The sequence below is a fragment of the Panulirus ornatus genome, chromosome 4 (genome assembly GCF_036320965.1).
Source record: "Panulirus ornatus isolate Po-2019 chromosome 4, ASM3632096v1, whole genome shotgun sequence".
Classification (NCBI taxonomy): Eukaryota; Metazoa; Arthropoda; class Malacostraca; order Decapoda; family Palinuridae; genus Panulirus; species Panulirus ornatus.
Window position 1 is genome coordinate 10393155 of NC_092227.1, and position 26877 is coordinate 10420031.

At 38.0% G+C, this 26877-nt stretch overlaps 1 protein-coding gene and 1 long non-coding RNA gene across 3 annotated transcripts in view; one reads left to right on the forward strand and one right to left on the reverse strand.

Moving 5' to 3' along the window:
* MED1 (Mediator complex subunit 1) overlaps positions 1–7247 on the forward strand; it is a 66475-nt gene extending 59228 nt beyond the window's left edge. The window contains exons 10-11 of one of the 2 annotated variants that reach the window (XM_071693463.1): positions 1381–1582; positions 3297–7247. In XM_071693463.1, the coding sequence (XP_071549564.1) occupies positions 1381–1582; positions 3297–6717 (3623 nt within the window). In that variant the 3' untranslated portion in view covers positions 6718–7247. The remainder of the gene's footprint in view (positions 1–1380; positions 1583–3296) is intronic. The other variant, XM_071693472.1, reaches the window with a different exon arrangement.
* Positions 7248–17680: 10433 nt separating this feature from the next.
* LOC139765758 (uncharacterized) lies at positions 17681–26389 on the reverse strand. Its single transcript, XR_011716734.1, has 2 exons — positions 26322–26389; positions 17681–18682 (listed from the first exon to the last, which is right to left on the reverse strand). It is a non-coding gene; the product is annotated as an uncharacterized lncRNA (long non-coding RNA).
* Between the last annotated feature and the right edge of the window lie 488 nt (positions 26390–26877).

The window sequence follows — 26877 nt, forward strand, 5'->3', positions numbered from 1 at the left end:
CTCCAACAATACATTACATAACATTTTAAAATATGGAGAAAAAGCAGAAAGATGGGGTTGATTAGAGAGGTGGAATGGTGTGGTAACATGCATCAGGTGTGTTGCCATGTGCTCCTCACTTAGCCCATCTTTAATTAGTCTACTTTCCATTTTTACTAACAAACCACTCCCTAAATTAATCATCTTCACTACTGTAAACTTAATATTCGCCATTGCAGAATATTTCATCCTGTCTACTTTCTTAGTAATGGTTCTAAATGTTGATATAGCCAATTTGAAAGCACTGCCAACATTCACTTTATGCACACCAGCTTCCAACCACCTCAGTAAATATCAGGATAGATGCTTTTCTTAAGCATTTCATATGTAATAGTAACACTAGAACTTGCACACCATCTTCCAGATATGATGTGTAAGATATAGTCACAATGATATCAAAAAATCGATGAGTCAGCAAGACTGCTCATTGTATGTACAGCAAAATTTTACTGTACTGACTGAGGAGAGTGCTCAACACTGATTGAATGTGAATGTAAATGCATAAAGCTCTCTGATTAGCCAAAAGAGTATAGACAAAGAGAGGTGCTTTTGATGTATTGTGAGTGTTTGGACCTGTTACTTTTGACTTCTTTTTTGGATTTTCATTTTTTCTAGAGTTCCAAGGTGCAAGCAAGAGTGCTATTAGTGTAGGTACATATACACTCTTACCACAGTGAATGAATTATTACACTATAGTCATCACTTCTTGCTTTCACCAGATGTGGTGCCACTTCTATAAATTTATTAGATAACCTCAGTAACATCTCATTACCTTAATATATCTATTAATTTCAAACCACTCATCCCACCACTTACTCTCACATATACACTCTTTCCATTATAAAAACCTTTAACAGACCTAAAAAACTTCATTGTACTCTGTATAGAATCAGAACTTCTGAAAGTCCCTCCTGTTCACTTTATTGTTTGCCTTTTTCAAAATCCCAAAGTTTTCCTCTATTTTTGAAGTGCAAAAAATTTAATCTACGCACCCTTGTTCCTCACCAATAAAGGATTCACTAATCCTTTCAACATGGTTAATCATTGTCCTAATAGACACCTTGCCAGCTAAGGAGACATTCTTGCATGATTTTTAAACTAACTTTTATTCACCTTTCCTATGAAAAGTGGAACAGTTACTAACTTTGTCCATTCAGGGTTAGTAATCACAGATTGTCAGGTAAATATAAGGACATATTAATGACTGATTTAATGATGCAGATTCAGGCATAGGCAACTATGTAGGCTGTACATACTTCCTACACAAGTAGGGAGAGTGTGCCAAGTTTACCAGTTATGTCCTTTGATATGGGATCAAGTGATTATATGTTTCTTTTTCAGATTTAGATTCAGCATATATGTTTGAAGTGACAGCAGCTAGTCATGAATACATCTCCGTAACCTTCGAGCATCCACAGGAAGAGAGCACAGCCACAGCTGAGATTGACTTGACTGACTTGTGTAATGCTCGCTGCCGTTTACACACGCTTACTCCAGATCCTGGCTTTTGCTCAGAAGAATATGTTACCAAAGTTTTACAAAGGTAAGTGACTGTTTAGGGATGCTTTTAAAGGTGTATGATGTCACTGTTTAATCTGCTTATGGATGTAGTGTTGAGGAAAGTGATAGTAAAAGATTTGGAGAGAGGGGCAGGTTTGCAGTCTGTCAGGGATGGGGAAGCATGAAAGGCAAGTCAGCTACTGTTTACTGACGACATGGTGCTGGTGATAGATTCAAGCGAGAAACTGCAGAAGCTGGTTTCTGAATTTGGGAAACTGTATGAAAGGAGAAAGCAGAGAGCAAATGTGCATAAAAGCTAGGTTAAAAGGTTTAGCCACTGCGAGACAGGTTAAATGGAGTATGAGTTTGAATGGAGAAAACTAGGAGAAAGTACATTGTTTTAGATACCAGAGAGTGGGCATGGCAAGAAATGCAACGATGGGAGCTAAGTGAGCCATAGGGTGGATGAGGGTGCAAATGTCTTTGGTTCATTGTGAATTATGAGGAAAGAGTGGTTGCTGTCTGCAAGGAAAAAAATTATTTCAAATAATAGTCCTGATGGTATTGCATGGATATATAGTGTGGCCCTTTGATAGCAAAGTACGGAGGAAGGTTGGAAATTTAATGTCCGAGTACAGTATATGGATTGAGGGTGGTTGATTGAATAAGAAATGATAGGATAAGAGAGAGGGGTGGCAGCAGCAGCAAGAAGAATATTTATCAACAGAAGAGGGTTTGCTGAAAGGGTTTGGATGTATAGAGAGGCTGAGAGAGTAGTGGATGACTAAGAGCGTATATATGTCGATAGTGGAAGAAATGGGAAAAAGGGGAAACCAAAGGGAAGGTGGAAGGATGGAATGAAAGAAGCTTTGAGTGTTCATGTCCTGAACATGCAGGAAGGTGTGATGTGTGCAAGGAAAGAGAAAATTGAAGGGATGTGACATGATGTCAGCTGACTGGACTAGGCATATGAAACAGTAAGGGGAAAATCACAAAAAAGCCTGGTTGTGGATTTGGAGCTCAAGTTTTCATGTATTATACATGACAGATAAAAGGTAGATAAGATTGAATGAGATTATTTTATGTCTGTGGTGCTACCTTGCTGTCTCAGGAAGTGATGAACATGTTTGAAAGAATAATATTTGATACCTGATTTCTTCAATTCTGATATTACCATGTTTCAAGACATGGTTTAATGGTGATAGTGTATCAGCCCCTATGACCCAGGGGATGTTTATAGTTACTTCGGTAAAGATTTTGAGAAATTATTATCTGCCATCCAGTAAAGTTTTGCCAGGAGAGGCTTTCAGTCTTGCAGAGCTCAATATTGAAAAGTTTTCAAAACTTACATTGAAATACATGGTCATATGTGAGATCATAGTTGTTGAATGTGAAAAAGAGGAATTAAGGAAAAGTAGATTAACATAACTAAGAAATAAGAGATATTTTTGAGATGTCCATATGGAAGTGATGGGTTCTTGAAGTATTAGAGGGAAACTTAAAGGCTGTTGTTTGTATGAAGAAATTCAGCTTAAAAAAGTAACCAATTTGTAGGGAGAAATTAGAGATTACAGTGTGTTCAGTATGTGTTAGAGAAGGAAATATGGGCAAATGTAGGTAATATAGTTATCAGTTTCTTCAGTTGTATGATTACTTTAGGTGTAAAGTATAATTCTTCTTTTGGGTTTTGGTAGAAGCTGAAAACATGTGGCCTTAAAGTTGCTAAATATTAACATATGTAATCCCATCTTTTTCAGATGTATGTCGATCCCAGTTACCATGCGTGCTGTTATGAGAAAAGTTGCAAAGGAAGACCGTAAAGATCCAGTGATGAGTGGTGATAGTGCAGTCATGATGGGTGGTGGCAAGCTGAACTCAGACCTCAACCAAAACACAAAGTTTCTGCTCAACGAATATGATAAGTTGGGTGTGCGTCGAGACCAGTTAATGGCTCCACATATGACCAATCTCAATAATGTTGTGGCCAACACAGGTCCTGGTCATGGGTATTATAATGGTCCATATCCAGCTAATCACCACACAGGAGGTGACGTGAGCACCAATCCCTTAGCTGCCCTAGGGAATGCTGTGCAGGAAGCTGGAACTCCTCTTGGATATGGAGCTTTGTTAGGAGCAGTAGGTCACAAACCAGGCCTCAACCAGCCTTTTTTAGGTGAGGCCAAATCAGCAAAAGTACGTAAGAAAAAAACTGGTATAGACATAGACAGGAAAAGTCCAAAATATGTAGAAGATGTGATTGATCTTGATGACCGGAGCTCAGATTATCTGGGAAACAGTATCTCAAGTCTAATGGATATGAAAAGGAGAGATGTGAAAGTTGAAAAAGTTCCTAATATTTTAAACAAAAGACGGTCATCTAGTGATAATAATGCTACGGATATAGGTACCAGTGATTTAGCAGCTCTCAGGGAACAGGTATATGGTGCTGCCAATGCTGCCAATTATGCAAAAATTAACTCTTATGCTCATAAAGAAAGCAAAGATATCAAGAAGGTGAAGAAGCCAAGAACAGATGGTCATGACTCTCGTAAGTCCCCTATTGTGCTCGACCTTACGGAGGCTGAAGGATCGACCAAAAAATCAAGCAGCAGCAGTAGCAGCCACAGTTCTTCAGCCTCTCTTAGTGCTGCCTTGTTAAAGAGACCAGGTATAGAAATAATTCCCATCCCAGGTAGCAACACCCCTATTTCTATACCCTCATCAATTACTGTAACACCTGTTGTAAAGTCTGATGATAAAAACAGAGACAAGAAAGAACGACGGGACAAGAAAGACTTGGATAGAAAAGACAAGAAAAGAAAACGTGATGATTCACCAAGTAGCACTAGTTCAAGTAGCAGCAGTAATAACAGCAGTAAACCCTCCAAAGTACAGATCATAAGTAGCACCATTAAACATTCATCCATCTCATCTTTGGATAAATTTAAAAGTGAAAGTAGTAATAAATCTGGGTTGTCAGGGATCACAGTGAAACCTAGCACTCCACCTTACCAGTCGCCTTCCAAGAAGCCATCATTATCGCCGAGCATTTCAAAGTCTATAATACCCAGTAAAGTATCAGTTAGCCCTACACACAAGCCTAACAAGGTCATATACAGCCCAACTCAAAGTAGTAGTCAGAGTTCCTCTCCTAAAGGAAGGAGCAGCCCTAAACCATCTACTGGAAGTCCAAAGCATCCCAATATGTCTCCAAAGCACACTAGTTTAGGCAAACCAAGTATGACCCAGTTAAAGTCTGCATCACCAACTTTTTCAAGGCCATCACTTTCTCCAAAGCTGAATAAGAATAAAGAAAAAGAAAGAAGTTCTAGCTCAAGCCCATCTCGCCCTGTAAGCTCAAGTTCCTCATCGTCCTTAACATCATCATCATCGTCCACCTCATCATCATCATCTAGTTCTTCATTGTCAAAACCAAAGGTGTCATCATCTAGTTCAATAGTAAGCGAGAAACTAAAAAATAGTATAAGTGATGCTTTGACAATCACCAAAGTGTCTACAGGAGAGTCCTCCTCTTCATCATCTTTAGCTACATCTTTCTTAGCGAACTCTCAATCTCACACAGCTTCTGCAACTCTTGAAGATAAACCTCTTTTCCCAGTAGATAAAGCGAAAGCCTCTCCTCCAAAAAATAGAAAAGGATCAAGCCTCTCCGATATTGTTGACAAACTAAGAGCTGGTGTAGGTGGTAATTCAGATGCAGTTACAATTATTGAGAAAAGTGACAAAAGTCAGAAAGATTCCTCCAAATCAGATGGAAATGAAAATAAGAAAGAAGCAGATAAAAAAACAGAATTCATAATCAAACCATCAACTGGTGGTTTGAAATTAACAATCAACAAAGCCAAAATGAAAGATGGAAGTGCAGCAAAGTCCTCTTCCTCCTCATCTAGTTCATCACCTAGTTCAAAAGCCTCACTAACAAAATCTCCCTCTGGATTAAAGCCTGGGGTTCCTAGTGGCCCAGCCTCCAAGAAGGTGTCAGTATCCAGCCTGCCTCCTATACCTAAATTACCAAGGTCTTCTGTTTCAAATGTAACTGCTACTGCAGTTTCTCCTCTTGGCACAACTCTTCCTGGAGTTCATTCCAGCCCTTTGCAATATCAGCGGGAAAGAAGTAAAGATAAAGAAAAGGACCGCGCTAGTTCAGGTGAACGAATAAAACCAAAAGAAAGCTCTCCAGCGAAGTCATTCAGTACCAGCTCATCTGAAGTAAAGAAGGAAAGTGCAGCTACAAAAACTCCTCTTGCAAAACAGTTGTTGAAGGATGATCATAGCATCAGTCAAAGTCATAGAAAATTGGAATCATCAGAGAGTATAGATAAAGTAAGCAAATCGGTGTTTCATTCTGACTCAAAGGTAGATAAACATGAAAAGTCTGGACCTACCAAAGCTGAGGCAGATTCCACACTTGGTTCAGTTGCTGATTCCTCTTCCTCAAGTAAAATTTCTGAAAATTTTGTTGACAAAGGAAGTAGTAGCCATGTTAATGATCCAACAGGAACAAGTAAGCTATCAGCAACTGCATCCAGTATATCTGCAACTGTTCCAGTTACCTCGTCATCATCATCTGATATGATTAGGTCACAGGAGACCTTTCAACCTCAGTTCAAACCTAGCAAAGAAGTCAAAGAGGATGTGAAACCAAAATCTGACGTAACGTTACCTCCTCCTCCTCGACCTCCTGTGACTTCAAGCAATAGCGGAACGAATGTACAATCTGTGGACCACTTGTTATCTGATCCTGCTCCTGCACCACCACCCACTTCTTCAACTACCAGTGTGAATTCCAGTACGGTAGCACCTTTACGTCAGCCTTCTTTGCTTCCACCTTCGACAAAATTAATGGAAAACAAAGACCATGGGAACAACATTGGTCTAGATATTGGAGAAAAGTCCAAGTTGTCAGATAGTATTGCTTCTGGTATGGCAGGTCCTCAGGCAACTAATCTCCCAATGAGTCAGCCACCTCCAAAGCCTCCTACTCCAAATATGGGTTACCCTCCATCACCTTCTGTATCTATCAAAATTGTGAAGTCCCCAGCTCCAGTGACATCTCCCCTTAACATGATCTCTCCACATTCTGTGGCCTCACAACCGTCCCCTTGCATAATTGATGACGAGTTGATGGATGAAGCTCTCATGGGAACGCGCAAGTAGTGTTAGTATTTATGTTTCAGTTTTTGCACATGTAAGGAGTGTTAAGAAAAGTACAGTATTCTATTTATATTAAGTGGTTGAGATGGCATGTGTACAAAGTGCAGCATAATTCATGTGCAGTTAAAAGAATGTATGACCACAAAAAATGTCTTATATTACAAGAAAATTGTATAGAACTGTCCATCGACAAAACATTTTTTGATACAGAAAGCCTAAAGCACTTATTGAATGGGGTGTGTAAGGCTAGTTTGTATGTGATTTTACCTAAAGGGTAAATTTGTACAAAGTTATACATATGCATAGGAAAAGTACTACAAAAGCTTGACAAGAGAGTTCTTGTTTTCTTACAATGAATGTGCTCGTGTTTATATTTATCTTGCTTTCTTGATTCTCAGTTTTTCTTTTTTTTTTTACAAGGGGTTCTTTATTTTGACATTCCCAGAGCTATTTGTGTTTTCTATTCTATAGAAGTGCAATTAGTGTTCATATGTAAGTACCGGTACTGTAATGTTATTAAATATTTAATATGATTGATTTTTCTTTTATACCTCACTGCTGGACAAATGTATAATAAACAAACTTTAATGTCTCATCTTGCATATGGTGTTGACTCGGTCTGTACACTTCCATAATCACGTGTAACGGACCATCATAGGTTTGATATATGCATAAACATTATGTATTAGACATGTGAAAGATTCATTTTTTTTTTTTTTTTATACTTGTCGCTGTCTCCCGCGTTTGCAAGGTAGCGCAAGGAAACAGACGAAAGAAATGGCCCAACCCCCCCATACACATGTATATACATACGTCCACACACGCAAATATACATACCTACACAGCTTTCCATGGTTTACCCCAGACGCTTCACATGCCCTGATTCAATCCACTGACAGCACGTCAACCCCGGTATACCACATCGCTCCAATTCACTCTATTCCTTGCCCTCCTCTCACCCTCCTGCATGTTCAGGCCCCGATCACACAAAATCTTTTTCACTCCATCTTTCCACCTCCAATTTGGTCTCCCTCTTCTCCTTGCTCCCTCCACCTCCGACACATATATCCTCTTGGTCAATCTTTCCTCACTCATCCTCTCCATGTGCCCAAACCACTTCAAAACACCCTCTTCTGCTCTCTCAACCACGCTCTTTTTATTTCCACACATCTCTCTTACCCTTACGTTACTCACTCGATCAAACCACCTCACACCACACATTGTCCTCAAACATCTCATTTCCAGCACACCCATCCTCCTGCACACAACTCTATCCATAGCCCACGCCTCGCAACCATACAACATTGTTGGAACCACTATTCCTTCAAACATACCCATTTTTGCTTTCCGAGACAATGTTCTCGACTTCCACACATTCTTCAAGGCCCCCAGAATTTTCGCCCCCTCCCCCACCCTATGATCCACTTCCGCTTCCATGGTTCCATCCGCTGCCAGATCCACTCCCAGATATCTAAAACACTTCACTTCCTCCAGTTTTTCTCCATTCAATTGACTTGACCCTCAACCCTACTGTACCTAATAACCTTGCTCTTATTCACATTTACTCTTAACTTTCTTCTTCCACACACTTTACCAAACTCAGTCACCAGCTTCTGCAGTTTCTCACATGAATCAGCCACCAGCGCTGTATCATCAGCGAACAACAACTGACTCACTTCCCAAGCTCTCTCATCCCCAACAGACTTCATACTTGCCCCTCTTTCCAAAACTCTTGCATTTACCTCCCTAACAACCCCATCCATAAACAAATTAAACAACCATGGAGACATCACACACCCCTGCCGCAAACCTACATTCACTGAGAACCAATCACTTTCCTCTCTTCCTACACGTACACATGCCTTACATCCTCGATAAAAACTTTTCACTGCTTCTAACAACTTTCCTCCCACACCATATATTCTTAATACCTTCCACAGAGCATCTCTATCAACTCTATCATATGCCTTCTCCAGATCCATAAATGCTACATACAAATCCATTTGCTTTTCTAAGTATTTCTCACATACATTCTTCAAAGCAAACACCTGATCCACACATCCTCTACCACTTCTGAAACCACACTGCTCTTCCCCAATCTGATGCTCTGTACATGCCTTCACCCTCTCAATCAATACCCTCCCATATAATTTACCAGGAATACTCAACAAACTTATACCTCTGTAATTTGAGCACTCACTCTTATCCCCTTTGCCTTTGTACAATGGCACTATGCACGCATTCCGCCAATCCTCAGGCACCTCACCATGAGTCATACATACATTAAATAACCTTACCAACAGTCAACAATACAGTCACCCCCTTTTTTAATAAATTCCACTGCAATACCATCCAAACCTGCTGCCTTGCCGGCTTTCATCTTCCGCAAAGCTTTCACTACCTCTTCTCTGTTTACCAAATCATTTTCCCTAACCCTCTCACTTTGCACACCACCTCGACCAAAACACCCTATATCTGCCACTCTATCATCAAACACATTCAGCAAAATTCAGGTAAATAAAGTGTGTAAGACAAGGGAGCAAATGGGAACTTCAGTGAAGGGCGCAAATGGGGAGGTGATAACAAGTAGTGGTGATGTGAGAAGGAGATGAGAGATTCATGATAATCCATAAACTTAAAAAGATGATTTTGTTGGTATAGAGCATACCTGTACTAGGAGGGATGGAGTGTATTCAAATGCTAAGCTGCTAAGAGTTATGATATGCTCCAAGGGTGATGGCTGCTTGAGGAGATATTTTCCTCTATGGGTTGGATTTTTTTTTTATAATACTGTAGTTTTATTATACCCAGTAGCTTCTTCTCCCTTGGAAAGGTAGCATCAATAACAAGGGCCTCACTTGCACTCAAACTCTCGTCAGTTATCACACATAATATACTAAATCCAAAGCCTTTACTTCACATTCAGTCCCTGCAGACTCCATGGTCTACTATGACAGCTTCTCATGCCCTGGTTCAGCCCAATGATAGTACGTTGCTCCCACATACCACATTCAATTCATTTTATCCATTGCATGCCTCCCACCATCCTGAATATTAAAGGCCCCATTACCTCAAAGCCTTATTCATCCCACCCTTCCTTCTCATTTTCTGTCTCCCCTGTACCTTTCCTCCCTCTAATTCTGATGCATAGACCCTCATGGTCAATCTTTCTCCATACATTTACTCCATGTGTCCAATTATTTCAGCACACCCTGATCAGCTCCCTCTATCAGAATGCTTTTACTACCACACCACTCTTTCAAACTTTCATTCCATGTACAATCAGACAACCAAACATCACTTACTGTTCTCAGAAATTTCATTTCCAACATGTCTTCCTTCTTCCTTTCTTTTGCACTCAAAGCCAAGCACTTACAACCATACATAAAGGTGACTGTACCTTCAAATATACCCATCTTTACCCTATCAGACACAGACCTCTCCTACATATTCCTTTATGCATTCAGGAGTTTAACCTTTTTTCTCCCTCTTATGACTTGCTTCACCTCCCATGGTTCCATCCATCCGCTGATAAGTACTTAAGGCACACTTCCTCAATGTCATCCCAAGATTAAACTTACCAATGACCCTGTTTCATCTCCCTGCTGCACCTCGTTACCTTACTTTTGTTTGCATTTACTCCCAGTGTTCTCCAGCATACTGCAACCCCCCACTCATTCTTAGTAGATTCTTGCTTCCCTTACTACTCCATCCTTTCACTGGGTAACAATGCAGGTTTTGACATAATAATCCTCACACTTCTCTGACCACCTCAAAATGACAACTCACCCATACACCCAGTATCCCTTGTACAGTGTATTGCCGGATATGTTTACACCTTATTTTTATGCAATATTTATGGGATTAGAAATTGTCTCTACCAGTAACAGAAAATTAAAGGTAAGTCTACGTAAAACTTTCTTATGGTATGTGTATCCAACTATTTTGTAGAATTATTTTGTGGTAATTTATGAAAATTTATCTATTCATTAGAGAAAACAAGAAAATATTTTCTTATCTCACACCCAAAGCAAAATATGCCAACGTGAAGCTAGGATACACTACCCACACAGAAACTGGGGATGCATAGAGCATGGGTTAGACCCTGCTTGCTTGGCTTACTCATTAGCCTTGCATATGTAGCAGCTTCAGCAATGCTAAAGCTTTGTTAACCATGAAATACAAAAAAATATTCTTTATAATGCAACCTGTTGGTGAAAGGTTAGAATTTTGCCTGATGTAGCTTTCATCATCAGCCAGTGTGGGGATCAGATTTGCCCAACACACCAGAACATTACATCCTTGATGCAGAATTACCTTCATCAGGAACTACTCATCATCCCTACTTACTCACTCACAAGCTTTAATCTCCTGCTAAAATGGTGTCACTGCATTAAGTAACTTTCCATTCACCCAGGATATTCGTAACATCTTCCACAAGGCCTCTTTCTAAACCCTATCAAAGTATTTCATACAAAAATTCTTCAGTGCATACAACTGATCCTCATGCCCTCTACCCCCATTAAAGTTTTGCGCATGCCACCACTTTTTTCTTGTTGAAGGCACCAGTCAAGTACGAAAGTCCACATCAAGGCCAGGCCTTAATTGAAATAGAGAGAATTATGAAATGAAAAAAGAAGAGACAAGGGGAAAGTATTTATGAATTTTTGAGAAAGTAAAAGATTCTATTTTTAAAACGTGCCAGGTCATAGTTACTGGGAAAGACATGAGAAGGTAAAGAGTTCCTAAGCTTCAACATATAGGGAAAGAAGCAGGTATCAAAACAGTCCACCCTTGAGTTGCAAATGGCCACGCAATAATTATGTGGTGCAGCAGCTTGCTGAGTATTGTATGGTCTAGCTATTGGTGGGGGCACACAAGCAGCAAGCTCTTGAGAGCAAAAACCAAAGTAACACCTACAGAAAAGGGAAAGTGAACCAACATTGCAGTCTAGAGCAAGAGGGTCAAGTTTGGAAGTTAGCCTGGGGCAGTTTATAAAGTGGATCACCTTGACTAATACAATCCCTTGTATGAATATACCCAAACAAGTAATAACAGTCCAGTGTCCCTTGAAACTATTTGTAACAGTGGATGAAATCAGAAACATAGACGCAGTAAGAGTAGAAAAGCACGACAATGACTTCAGGAGAGATATCTATAAACACTGATTATAATTAAAGGTATCTCCAAGACCAGTACTGCTTTCAAGCTACTTTAATTGTATATCACTCCACGCAAACAATCCTTTTGAAGAAAAAACAGTGTGCCTCATTTGTAGTGAAATGTTTACTCAAGTCTGGGCTCATTACAATTAATGAAATCAGACAATTTAGCCTTAAGCAGACTCTTATATCGTGATTCTCCAAGCCTTTGATAATTTTGAATGCCAGTTTCAAATAGCCTTTTCACCTTCCCTTAAGAGAGCTAAATAAATTCAATTTATCAAACACTTTCACAGGATTCATTACTCAGCCCAAGAATCACCGTGAGTACTAACTGCTGTACTCTCTCAGTTCTGTCTGACTATGTCTTCTTTCAAGTAGGGTGACCAAAAACGACTGCAGTGTTCAATTTGGGAACATACCAATGAATTGCGATGAGGATTAGTTTCTGAATTAAATCTGAATTCTTTACTTTTGAATCTCAGAATTTTGTTTGCCCCTTTTTTACTGCTTCTCTGCATTTCTTATATGGCATTAGCATTTAGAAATTATTGCATTGGTATTTTTTCATTTACCTTTTGTAGCTCAACAGAATTCATATGGTAGTTTACTACCGGAAAAGCAACACCATTTCATTTAACAAGTAAACCCACTTCATGTCTATGAATTAATTAGAAAGGCCATGAGTAAAGATTTTCTTTAGATTATTGTACTGCCAATTTTACACAGCTGAGATTTCCAAGTACACCAAAACTTTATGGATGTAAAAGTTATCAATAAAAGGCAATTATGAACAGTGGGGGATAGGGTTTGGAAATCCTTCCATCCTTTATAAACTTTTCATGAGTCATAATATAAGAGGGAGCAGAGCTAGGTTGAAAAAGACATAACTAATAAAAATGCTAATAATAGATTAGTGTGTTTGCTTGTAATGAAATCTTCCTATAAGAGCTTATTTATCTCGGTGACTATTGAGAAAAAAGTAAAAACTTTTCATAACAAGATGATGGCTTAAACTCACCCAACTGTTCAACCACTTTCACTGTGCATCAAGGGGAAAGGATTCCTTTATCAACTATGCACTAGCTAAGTAGCTGACGGTTTTCAGGCATGATTTTGCACCACGTAAAAGTCAAGATGAATGCCTCTAAAGCAGATGCTCATCTTCTTGAAAGGAATTTCTTTGACCTTTATGACCATCCTTATAAACTGTGTGTCATTACCACCAAAGGCTGATTAACCTAGATATCTTTAAAATGTTGCCCTATGATGGGTAGAGGCTGTTAGCAAAAGTGAGAATTTTCCTCATCTCACAGACAACACTTCATAATTCTCATGCTTAATAATTAGGGTAGGCTTTCGTAGTAGGTTCCGACCCCTCACAGGTATTATAGCCTTGAATAGTATATATTTCTGTCTAAAATATATTTCCCTATGATAGGATATTTCAAAATGTTTTACGATTTTTTCATCAATTTGCATGTTATGATTAAGTCTAGGCAGAATACTTTGCTATTTATATCTTGTAACCATTTGTCTGCATCTTTACCCATCACAGTATTTCAGCATATGTCAATAATGACAAGGGTACTCAAGGGAATACAGGTTGAAAGGTTATAGCTTTAGAAGAAAAAAACAGAGTAAGAAGGTCTGATAATAAGAAACTTATGACTATAGCCATGGCAACTTTTAGGCAGAGAGACAAGATCTTGCTCTGCTGCTTCATTACAAGTGGAAAGTTAGTGTCTGAGAAAATGGACAAACTGATGGAAAACCAACTAAATGGCTGAGATGAAAACCATACTCAGAGGAACATGCCTATAACAAATGTGATTATTCATTAGGCTAAGTTATATAATACCTTGGAGAGTGAACTTGCCAAGACAAATCTGGAGGAAACATTTTGTGCAAGGGGTGGTTTGAGAGGGTAAAAAAGTGTCACAGTTTGCATACCATGTGTGTTTCATGACGATGCCAGTGTTAAACAGCATCAGGTGCCCTCAATAACTGAAGAAAGTTATTGAGGAAGGAAGTTGCATACCTCAACAAGTGTGTAATGTTCTCAGAACAATTTTGGAAGAGAATGCGAGCTGGGACATTCATTAGCAAGGAAAAGATGCTTTAAGGTTAACTGCTGTCAAAGATCACTTGCCATTTCTGCTGGGAGAGAATACTATGGGAGATTCTAAGCTTAAATTCTCTGCTAGTGTTTCATTTAGAAAATTCTAAGATCATGTAAAGTTTGCATCACTTCTGATTTGGTATACTAAACAAAACTTGAGTTACCTAAAATATTTTTCATATGTAGTTCACTGGCTGTTTCGGCACACCTCAACTGTACTGCTGGTCCAATAAACATTTAGCAAATTATTCTTGACAGAAGACCACACTATCCTGGACACTCAACCGGTATGAATCCAAATGTTTGAGAGGAGTTCCTCCCTAAAAACACGACTCTCTTGCATTAGAGCATGACTAATATTTAAGGCATATTATCTGAAGAGGATGTTCAAACAAGTCTTTCATAGTGCAGATGGGGTAGGTAAGTCTTCAATAAGAAAGTGGTGGAAGACAAACATGAATGCTATGACTAACATTGTTGTATTGCAGATGGATGTCAAACCACGACAATGAACAGAGTATGCAATGAGGTATGTCTTTAGTATATGCATGGTTTCTTAAGTTTTGAGCAGTCAAACGCTTGTAACTTAACCAACAATGTTGGCTGTGAAGAAGTGAAGAACAAAATGTAGCAAAGTTGCTCAAATTACATTTCAAGGGCCTGATTGGTGAGGAACTCCTGCAGTTGGAGACTATAAAATTACAAGAGGAAAGGTGCAGAAACATACGTCACATGCCACCTTATAAGCAGGAATTTAGCTGGAGTGTTCAAGCAGCAAGATAAGGCTGTGGCCCTCATTAACCATTTTGTTACTGGCCCTCATTAACCATTTTGTTACTCTGTCAATCATAAAATGCATTACGTACCAGACTGCTCCGCACATCATATGACATCTTTATGGCTTCTGGCATCATTTGAAATCCCAGCTGATATTTGCTTCTGCCAATTACTCATAAATGTCTCTAGCAGCTTACAGCCATCCCTGAAAAAATTATCATGCATTCACACATCCTCTACTATTCCTGAAAACATAGTGTTCCACCCCAGTCTGATGCTCCATGCATGACACCACTCTCAATCACTCCTCTCCCATACAGCTTACCAGGCACATTCCACAACTAACATCCTTGAAATTCCCACACACACTTTTGTCCCTATTGTCTTTATACAATTGCACTATACATGCATTCTGCCAATCCTCAGGCACTTCATGATCCGTACATAGTGAAAATCATAACTAACCAATCAACACAGTTACCCCCTTTCTTTAAAAATTAAACTACAAAACAATACACCCTAGCCACCTCGCCACATTTGATCTTGTGCAAGGCTCTCAAATTTTTCTCTCTTCACCAAACCACTTGCCATATCTTTCCAACCCAAACACCCTACATCTGCCATCCTATCATCAAACATATTCTACAATACTTCTCAGTATTCACCCCAGATCCTCTTCACTGCCTGTCATCAATTCCACACTTGCCCCTTCACTGGCATTTCCATTTGTTCTAGTTTCCTCATATTATTAACCTCCTTCCAAAACACCATCTCACACAAACTGAAGTTTGCTGATATTTGCATACCCCAATTCTAATTTGCCTTTTTAATAAGCCCCTGCACCTTTCTCAACCTCCTGCCACTTTCTCTTACAAAACCCCCAGATATTCGCACTCCTTCCCAGTAAATACCAGTAATACATCTGTCTACTTTTTCACAAGCAACTTTGTCATCCTACCTATCACTATTGTTTCTCACCTACCACCTTCCACACACTTCTTCCACACATACCAGCACTGCACTCCTAACTACTTCCCATTCTTCAATCACTCTAGCTTTGTTTACTCTCACTTTTTGCCATTGACACACACTTTCTCCTGGTATTTCTTTACACATCTTTTCTATGTTCTCGTACTTTCACCCACTCCTCAAATTCATATTTCCTCTTTTTCAAAAACTCTACTAATCTTTATCCTTACCTCCACCAGGTAATATGAAATCTCATCAGCTACCCCTCTCAGCACATTCACATCTAAGATTTGATCTTTGGCATCCTTATCGATTAGTATGTAATCCAATAGTGCCCTCTTACCATCTATTCTACTCACCCACATATACTAATGTATTAGACATACATTAGTATGTATTCTCAATCAACAGTCCTTTTCCTGCAGAGAGCTCCATTAGCTGTTCATTTCTATTTACCTCACTAAATGCCTCTTACCCACCTATTATACCCTAAACTACCACATTATGTGTGCAGTTATACAATAGCACTATACATGCATCCCACTAATCCTCAGGCACCTCACCATGATCCATACCTACATTGAAAGTACAACCAATCAACAACACAGTCACCCTCTTTCTTGAGAGACTGAACTGCAATACCATCCACTACATACATTTATATAGTGAGAAATGAAAGCAAGAATAGTATATGAGGGAGCAAAGCTTAAGTTGGTTAAGAAAGATAAAAGAATGGTGACTAGGTAATTTGTGGATGATGTGAAGTGCTGCTGGTATAAAATCGAGAGAATGCAGATGGTAAACAAGTTTGCTAGAGGTGAATGTTTGTAAAAGTAACTTAGTATGCTGACAGTTTTAAAAGGCGATTGAAGTGGTGGCAAAGTTTTCAGTGCTATGTACAATAAAAAGATGTAGTATGCTAAGTACATTACATACATACATACATACATATTGAAACAAAGGATTCAAGAATAAGCTGCCTGGCGAGGAAGGTGACTGGGTCTTTGAACTGAATTTTGAAAGGGAAAAATGTATCCATGATTGTAGAGACGCATATAGTGTCAGCATAGTTCCACCAAATATGATGTGAAGCGTGGACATGGAATGGAATACTGTTCTAAAATTCAAATGATTGCAACTAGGTGTGTGTGTGTGTGTGTGGGGGTCTTACGTTTCTTTAGCGGAAGTACCAGTCATAGTAAAGTGTAGAGAAGTCAAATGTCTGACAAGCAGAAGGATGAGATTAGAAACACTTTGCAAGAGAAGAAAAATGCACGAGGTAGATTGCTCAAAAGGAATGTACCAGTGGAAGTTCTGCAAAGAAGGGAAGAATGCAAGATGTGTAAGCAGAATGTTAAGGATCTGATAAAGGAAAGCATAGAAATAGTAGATGAAAATTTTGGAAGGAAGTAGGGTAAAAAATTTAAGTAGGGAAAATGAGAAATTTTACAGAAAGAAGGTTTAAAAGGAAAGAGGTGGATGAATCATTGGAAATATCAGTGTGGGAAGTAAGGAAGGGGAGTTGCCAAATGAATAGGAGAAAGTGAAAGGAGGATATAAAGAGTATTTTGAAGAACTGATGAATCGAGTTGTAATGTTTTGGGGCCAGCAAGTCCTGTAATTACGCATTTAAATAATTTCATGTTTGAAAGATAACTTTACTATGTTTTGCATTTACTATGTATCTGTTGGTCTGGGAAAGCAGTACAGAAGTCTTTCATTATGTTACATTTTAAAACAAAGTTTTTCAGCAAAAAATACCTTGTACTATTGCCTGCAATTTTTGGTAATTTTTGTAGGTTATTTCCTTGAAAACCTCAAGAGAGCTATTTTTCATGCTCAATAAGATTCTGGCATTGAAATGTAAATGGTCACAGTCAGACATACTGAGACAAACAAGCCTTATTCATCTCTGGCATGAAAAAAAAATCTCATATTTATCAAATTTCTTTATGAGAAAAGAGAGTAATCATAATACATGAAAACAAAATAATGAGAACATTTTCATAACACTGAGCAAAAGCTGTTAACATCCATCAATCTCTCTTATGGGGTTATTTCACACAACATAGTATTGCAGAACTTGAACATAAGCGATTACAGTACTAAAACATGGCTATTTTTATAGTACATCAAAATCTATGGCCAATACTTTCCTAAACTTAAAGCATAATGGCAAAAAATAATCAACATTGCATTTTAAGCATGCACCAAAATATTTTGCGTGTACAATATTACAATAGTGTATTTTCTGACAAGTAATACACTTCATTTATTGGACCAAGATTTCAAAAGTGAAGGGAAAAGTCCATATAACCACAAAGTTAAACTCCTTCAAGGTGATGGAGGTTCTCAGATTTTCTAAACATTTCCTTCAACAATATAAAGCTATGTGAAAGACATGCTAAAACTATAACCTACAGTTATACTGTGCCGGTATTATCTTTCTCACTGCAAACTGGAAGTCAATCATCTTTCTCTAAAAAGCTAAAAACAATCATGTTATTCAAAGCATTTAGAAACACTACCATACAAGTACTGGATTTTCCTTATACTTCAGGTAGTCTTCCATTTTGAAAAAACTAATTTCAGTTTCATGCTTAACTCCACAGTCCTTTAATCGCTGATGATGCTTCAAAATCAACTTAACATCATCTTCTCTATTGATTACAGGATCATTGGTTTTGAAGCCATGAGCATGCGTTTCAATCTTCAAGGTGTCAAATGCAAAATTTCGAAAAGGTGGTGGAAGGCTGGGTGCTGACATTAATTTTTCTCTGATGAACTCCATGAAGTCATTTACATGTTGTTCCAAGTCTACATTGTGGAGCACTAAGTTTCTTATGTTACGATGTTCAAAAGAACGAATCAGACGAATGGTGACTGTTGCCTGACTCTCAATATCTCCAGACATCTTGGAAAATCAGATTTCATTCACCTGAAATATAAATATGCATTGGAAAAGAAATTCTTATATCATATGACTGCATAACATCGTTCTTAAGTTACTGTAGATTCCAACACAAACATATAATTCATCAGTATCTATCTAATCCTGACTTGAAACAAAACAGTGCTAAAGAGCTTTACAGTAAATAAAAACTATTTCTTGCTGGCTCCTGGTTGATCCAAAAAGTTTGAATTCGAACCAGTGTAATTTCTGAAGTTTGACCCACAAAATCTTGGCTGTGAACATTTCAGAACTTAAGTAACTAATATGTACCATTGCATCTATCCATAGAAAACAATATCATTCTGCAAGTCAAATGAGAGAGCATTTGATGTATTGCAAGAAGGTTGATTGGTATAGGGAAAGCTATCTCCAAAGTTTTTAGAACCCTCTTTTCAACTTTAAGAATACATTTCCCTTCTTTCTCATATGAATATGGTTTATGTAGTGCAAGATCTACTGGTAATCACTCCAATGTGAATCACATCTCTTCCTCCTCTCTCTCAAGGATTTTAGTGAATATTTTGTCATAGCCCTTGATCTTTTAGAGTTTGGCAAAGTCTATGCTTTCTAATCTTCTTTCCTCTGGCTTTTCTATTTCTCTCTGTTCTCTAATGGCCAGCTTTCTCTCTAATCAGTGCAGTGAAATGGTCACTGATGGAGCAATACTTCCCTTTAATCTAATCAGAAGTGGTGTCTACCAGGGTTATGACCTACTCTCTCTTAACTCTATGTTCTATGACAAACTTTATAGCACTGTTCCCATCATCAAATGAAGAAATGAAGTTTCCCACCTCTGTTCAAAATCCCAGCCAAGGTTTTCTTGTACAACCAGCATACAGCCATAGCTGGGAAAAATTAAACATCTTTGGACATCAAAGATAGCATACATATAATATTCAGGTAAAAGGCCAAATGTCAGCACTCTCTACTGTAGTTGGTTTCATAATAAAAACTAATTTCTGGGTTATGAGTACAGACGCTCCTCGACTTACGATGAGGTTACGTTCCGATAAACCCATCCCAAGTCAAAAATACATTTAATATGCACGTTTAATACCGTACATCTAACCTACCAAACATCATGGCTTAGCACAGCCTACTTTAAACGTTCTCACAACAATTGCATATGTCTACAGTTGGACAAAATCATCTAATACAAAGTGTTGAACATATCATAAATTTGAAAAATCATAAGTCAAACCATCATCAGTTAGAGAGCATCTGTACCGAATTTGTGGTGCAAAGACAGCTTATTTGATTAAGGTTTGATTAAGGTTGTGTGTAAAATGCCTATGAACAGGTTTTAAAAAAAAAAGTTAAAATATACATATTAGGGCAAAATTATGCTTTCAAAAAGAAATCATCAACTGTGTATGCAAACATGCCTAAAATACACATAATTATCATATTCTTTCACAGGTTAGGAGAAACATACATAAACATGAAAAGTATATTTTCTTATCCTTTCAATAAATAATAATAGTGAAAACACATTCTACAAGTAAAGAAGTTTTCATTTTTGTGCATAAGGTAACGTAACACAGAGGCAGTATCATGGGACTAAGATTAACAATCTTCTTTATTCACCCTCTAACACTATTCACTCTTACAGATTTAGATTTAATCTTTAATTCTTGAAAAGTTTACAGGTTGTTCTTGAGCTTATTTTCTCCCCTCTTTAAAAGATCTGTATGTCTTTCTACTCTTACCTCTTTAACCATAGTTTCTGATCATGAACGTACATTTCCACAACAGCCTCATTACAAACAAATGGTCTGTTGTTGTGCAAATTCTTGTACAGTACAGTATTTCTCTGTACATAGGGTACTTCAACTCATTTTCCCTTCCCTACTAGCCCATTCTTTTATATATATGGTACAAACACCTGTACTTTTTAACAATCTCCATAAAGTAATATTCAATTCTTAGTCTAACAAAATACAACTATTATAAACCACAGACTTACTTTAAAATGTGCATTTTCCATTAAAATTTGCTTAATACAATGTTTTATTAATCTTACATCAAAAATTATGAAACATTATTACAATCAGGAATAAGTATTTTCCCTCATTCTATGGAAATTATTATTTCTTTCTATATTCCAGCTTACAAACAATTCAACTCATGAACATCATCTTGGAGCATAACTACTCTGTAAGTTGCGGACTTCCACTATCAATCCTTTATCTATCTACCTTTGTTTGGCCATGGTGGAGTGTTTAATTCTACGGAAGATACACAATGTGGGAGGAGGAAAAAAAGCTCTTAAAAACATATTCTTATAAGAATGAAAACTTACATGAAGTGTAAAAAATGAAAAAAAAAATCTTTTTCTAACTTTGTTTTGTCATGGTAATGTCAGGGTTTACAATAAGGATGCAATGCAAAACAGTGGCACAGAAATCGTCTCATATGATGCATACTGCAGCCGATTGTAAATCATTAAATTATGTATATTGCATTTTGAACATTAATTCAGACATGTCCAACATCTCTGCTGAATGGAGAAGCAGAAACCTAGATAAATTCAATCGAGCAAAATCTCAGTTTTTACTATTATCTTCCTAAATCTACAGCATTTCCCCACTGCTTACCCTTATACACCGATTCAAACTTGCAACAGCATAAACCCCGACTTATTGAAAATTACAAAACCTGCTTTCCAAAAGCTGCAAGTGTTCTATAGGTTCTATCATTTTTTCTCTTGCGAGGAGCTATTCCATGTTTACAGGGGGTGGCTCTTCTTCCACCTTATCAACTCTTCAGATATCACCCTTTTATCCACCATGGTGTTGCTGCCCTCTCGCTGTTCTAAATGTAATATTTTGCGATTAAAACAAGCTGAACATGTATGCTCCTACCACTCCACTGGGTGCAGATCAGCTGCAAAGTTGTAGAATTCTCTTCACTCTTACATCCCGACCTCTTCCTACAGCCTTTCCACTCTTAAAAGACAATAAGTTATAGTCCATTTCATTCTTTTTCCTTTTACAGTATTTCTTTTCCTTTCACATGGGATGACCTTGATTAGGACATTTCTATCCATTGTATGTTTCTATAAACACATGATTTTACTGTATTACTTTCGATCCGAGCCTCGCACCACTTAGCATACATAACCTCATTGAGATATTGGTGCATTACACATAAAAGAGAAAAACCGAGTGTTAACGATTGTGGCCTTTGTTATCTTTTCCTAGTGCTACCTTGCATGCGCACGGGGGGAGGAAGGGTGCCATTTTCATGAGTGGTGGGGTGGCGACAGGAATGGATGAAGGCAGCAAGTAGGAATATGTACAGGTGTATATATGTACATGTATGTATACGCTGAAATGTATAGGTATGTATATGTGCGTGGGTGGGCGTTTATGTATATACACGTGTGTGTGGGTGGGTTGGGCCATTCTTTCATCTGTTTCCTTGCGCTACCTCGCTAACGCAGGAGACAGCGACAAAGTAAAATAAATTAATGGCAATAAATAAATATATATCTATTTATTTATTCATTTATTATACTTGATTGCTGTTTCCTGGGTCAGTCAGGAAACAGACGAAGAATGGCCCATCCACTCATGTACATACATATATATATATACATATACATACACGAACAGAAATATACATGCTTGCCTTCATCCATTCCTGTCGTTACCCTGCCCTACAGGAAACAGCATTGCTACCCCCCACTTCAGCGAGGTAGCACCAGAAAAAGTGACAAGAAAAAGCCACATTCGTTCACACTCAGTCTCTAGTTGTCACGAGTAATCCACTCAAACCACAGCTCCTTATCCACATCCAGGCCCCACAGACCTTTCCCATCGTTTACCCCAGACACTTCACATGCCCTGGTTCAGTCCATTGACAGAATGTCTACTACAGCATATCACATCATTCCAATTCACTCTATTCCTTGCACGCCTCTCACCCTCCTGTACGTTCAGGTCCCGATCGCTCTAAATATTTTTCACTCCATCCTTCCACCTCCAATTTGGTCTCCCACTTCTCCCTGTTCCCTCCACCTCTGACACACATATACTCTCTGTCAACCTTTCCTCACTCATTCTCTCCATATGTCCAAACCATTTCCCATATAAGTGAGGTAGTGTCATAAACAGAGGAATGAGCCTTAGAGGGAAAATCCCCACTTGGCCCCCTACTCTGTTCCTTCTTTTGGAAAAGTAAAAACAGGAGGACATGATTTCCAGCCCCCGCTGTTCCTGCCCCTTTTTGTCACCTTCCTTGACATGCAGGGAACACGTGGGAAGTATTCTTTCTCCCATCCCCAGGAACAGTGTTAGCAAGGTTGTGCCTGAAAACAGACAAAGGAAGACCCATCCACCCACTCACATACACATAGGTACATACACTTACATATATATGTGTATGTGAGTGGACATGTCTTCGTTATTTCCAAGCAACACCTTGCTAATGTGGGAAACTGCGATCAAGTATATATATATTATTATTATTATTATTATTATTTTGCTTTGTCGCTGTCTCTCACGTTTGCGAGGTAGCGCAAGGAAACAGACAAAAGAAATGGCCCAACCCACCCCATACACATGTATATACATACATGTCCACACATGCAAATATACATACCTATACATCTCAATGTACACATATATATATACACACACAGACACATACATATATACCCATGCACACAATTCACACTGTCTGCCTTTGTTCATTCCCATCGCCATTCCCATATATATATATATATATATATATATATATATATATATATATATATATATATATATATATCATCCCTGGGGATAGGGGAGAAAGAATACTTCCCACGTATTCCCTGCGTGTCGTAGAAGGCGACTAAAAGGGGAGGGAGCGGGAAATCCTCCCCTCTCATTATTTTTTGTAATTTTCCAAAAGAAGGAACAGAGAATGGGGCCAGGTGAGGATATTCCCTCAAAGGCCCAGTTCTCTGTTCTTAACGCTACCTCGCTAACGCGGGAAATGGCGAATAGTTTGAAAGAAAGAATATATATATATATATATATATATATATATATAATATTCTTACCAAGGCCAAAACTGAAATGTGCTTCTGAAGTAATACAAAAGGTCCAGAAAAGAGGAACAAAGATGAGGCCAATATCAAGAAGTCAAGTTAGAGAAAATGAACAGCTCAGAATGATGGAATATTAGATTCTCACAGAGTCATCTTTAGTTGAGTAACACCAAGTGTTCATGTTCTTAATGTGCCATATTAAAGAGATCTTATAGAGTTGAAACCATTATTATGGACAATATGGAAGGTAAATACGTCAACAAACAAATATCATATTCTAAGATGGATAACCTTCCCATGAAAAGTTTGACAAACCATTTACTCAACCCCCCTCCATCCATCCTACTCAACTATTATCATTAGACATTATCAAATAAATCAATGGATTATCAACAGTTGTTGAATCAAAGAGGCCCATTTACATCATAACAGCTTGTGGCATGCTAATGATATGCAAAGTTTTTTCAGGTGTAATTCATACATTACAACTAGACTGGTGAAATTTATGCTACAACAACAGATCTCCTGGAACAATCCCATTGTTCTGTAAAGACTACAATTATTATTATTATTATTTTTCTGTATAGTTCTCTTAAAGTACTTTATGACTCAAACTAATCAACTAAATATTTACAAAATTAAAGGAGACAATGGGCAAAAGAAGCAAAGTGAGCTAGCACAGAAAAAAATTATCTTATACTTGCTTCTATTTAAGATTCATAGGAGTTATCAATACTAATAATCTTTTTTTCATAGTTCTCAAACGAAAAATTATTCAGATATTCACAATCTACTGTGGAAAAAGAAAACTTATGCTACCCATCCCTTACCGCTAAGGCCTGAATGGTCCAAGCAGTTGGCAGGGGATAAAAGCTGACAAATGCATATAAGGATAACTGTGAAAGGATAGCTACTTAGGGTTACCTTTCATGTGGAGCTGGGTAGCCTACAGGCACAACCCTTTCCCTGTGCAAGGAGTTTACTCAAATATTCTAAAAAAAAAATCTCCACAGGTTTCTTAATATTACTTTATTATACTTTGTTGCTGTCTCCCGGGTTAGCGAGGTAGCGCAAAGAAACGGACGAAAGAATGGCCCAACCCACCCACATACACGTCTACACATGCACATATACATACCTATACATTTCAATGTATACATATATATACATGTAAATAACTCATACTTGCTGCCTTTATTCATTCCCGTCACCACCCCGCCGCACATGAAATGACACCCCCCTCCCCCTGCACAAGGGAGCGCTAGGAAAAGAAAACAAATGCCACATTTGTTCACACTCAGTCTCTAGCTGTCATGTATAATGCACTGAAACCACAGCTCCCTTGCCACATCCAAGCCCCACAAAACTTTCTATGGTTTACCCCAGACACTTATGATTAAACATAACAATATTCTAAATAAGAAAATTTACACAACCTGCTGAAACACAGTTTATGTGGGCTACATGCCCTTTAACTTATGCCACTTTACTGACCAGTATCAGTAGTGTGGCATACTATCAATCATTCATAGCAAGATGTACAGTATGTTTTTTGAAGCATTTTTGTTGCAATTAAGATATAATTACAGGAGATTTTTCACTACATATCTAACCTTTTTTTTAAGTGTCACAGTTTCACAAATTTCTATTTAATGACAGGGTGCAAATTTTGTACAGGCTTCCTAGAGATCTCCAAATAATACTAACTATTGATTGGAAAGGTTCAGGCTGTAACATCTTGAAACAATGCATGGGATGTCACGACAAGCTTTACTGGCTGGGGTAAGCAATTCAAGCCACAAATGTGGTGAACACAGAAATATTTCCTAGGTGTATGTACTACAGCTGCAGTGAATATCTTTAGCAGGAAAAAAACTGCTAAAAAAAAAAAAAAGAGTAGTTCAAAGAAGTGTTTGTCAGGAGTAACAAACTAAAAGATTTATTCTACAGTAATCACTGACAGTAGCCATGAAGGTGATGAAATCCAGGGAAAGTCCAGAGTTAAAGGACAAGAAACACAAGAATCAAAAGATCCTACTAAAACCTCACCTAAACTACCCCTTGCACCTGATCGTTGTATATATCTACACTAATGCCATGACCTTCTAAACAACACATGGAATGTCATTTACTATGTTTACAGTTCTTGACAGCTGGCGCAACATCAAAGATGTGTTCTCTGTTTCACCGTAAAACACCGAAAATCAAAATGAATTTCAAATTATGGGGAAGCCAAGTGAGGTACTCCGAGACTGTCGAATTTTCTATATTTTACTTATACTAGTATAAAACCCAACATTTTTCCTTATCGCGATCATTCCTATTATCCATTATCATCTACTAAAAAATAACGACCTTGGTCACACTCCACCAGTTTTAATCTACTCCCCCAAAATAAATACTACCACTCCCCAATGAATTCTATTACTGTCCATTTTCCGTTAATGACGTTCAACAAAACATCATGCACAAAGCCATGATCAGCGATTGTTACTGTATTCTCTAAATGACACTGGCATTACCGGTGAAAAAGGGTGTTCCCGCCTACGATAAAACCACTGACAACTTGCACAAATACATAAAATGTACCTTTCACAAACAAAGCAGTTCCGTTACTTTCCAAGGTCTCAATCCAATCATGAAGTGTTTACATCCATGGCGTTCGAGAAGGGGTTAGAAACTTGTTAATGGTAAATCAGTCTCAAACATGAAAATATTAATTACTTGTCATAGAATTGGCTGAAAGGAATATTCACTTTCAAAATCCTGATCATATTTGAAATTTTGCAGTTATTTCATAAAATGCACGTAAAAAATAGGGGATCATTTTTGGGCCACGATTACAGATCACAATTATATTCAATTTTTAACGAGTTTGGTTTCAGTTACATTGACATAGAGTGACCAAGACACATTCATTTAAAAAGATAAAGATGTCGGAAACATCAAATACAAGTACGCATTACCCAAAGATTACTAGAAAAAACACATCTTAAAAAAAAAAAACATGGTTATATACATCCCACAGGTGACAGCAAGAGATAAGGTATCAATAACACTAAACAGCTAGAAACTAACATTTGCGTGCCAATACAATGTTCTAATTTCGAAAATCTACGAGAAAATTCACTTTATCCAACATACC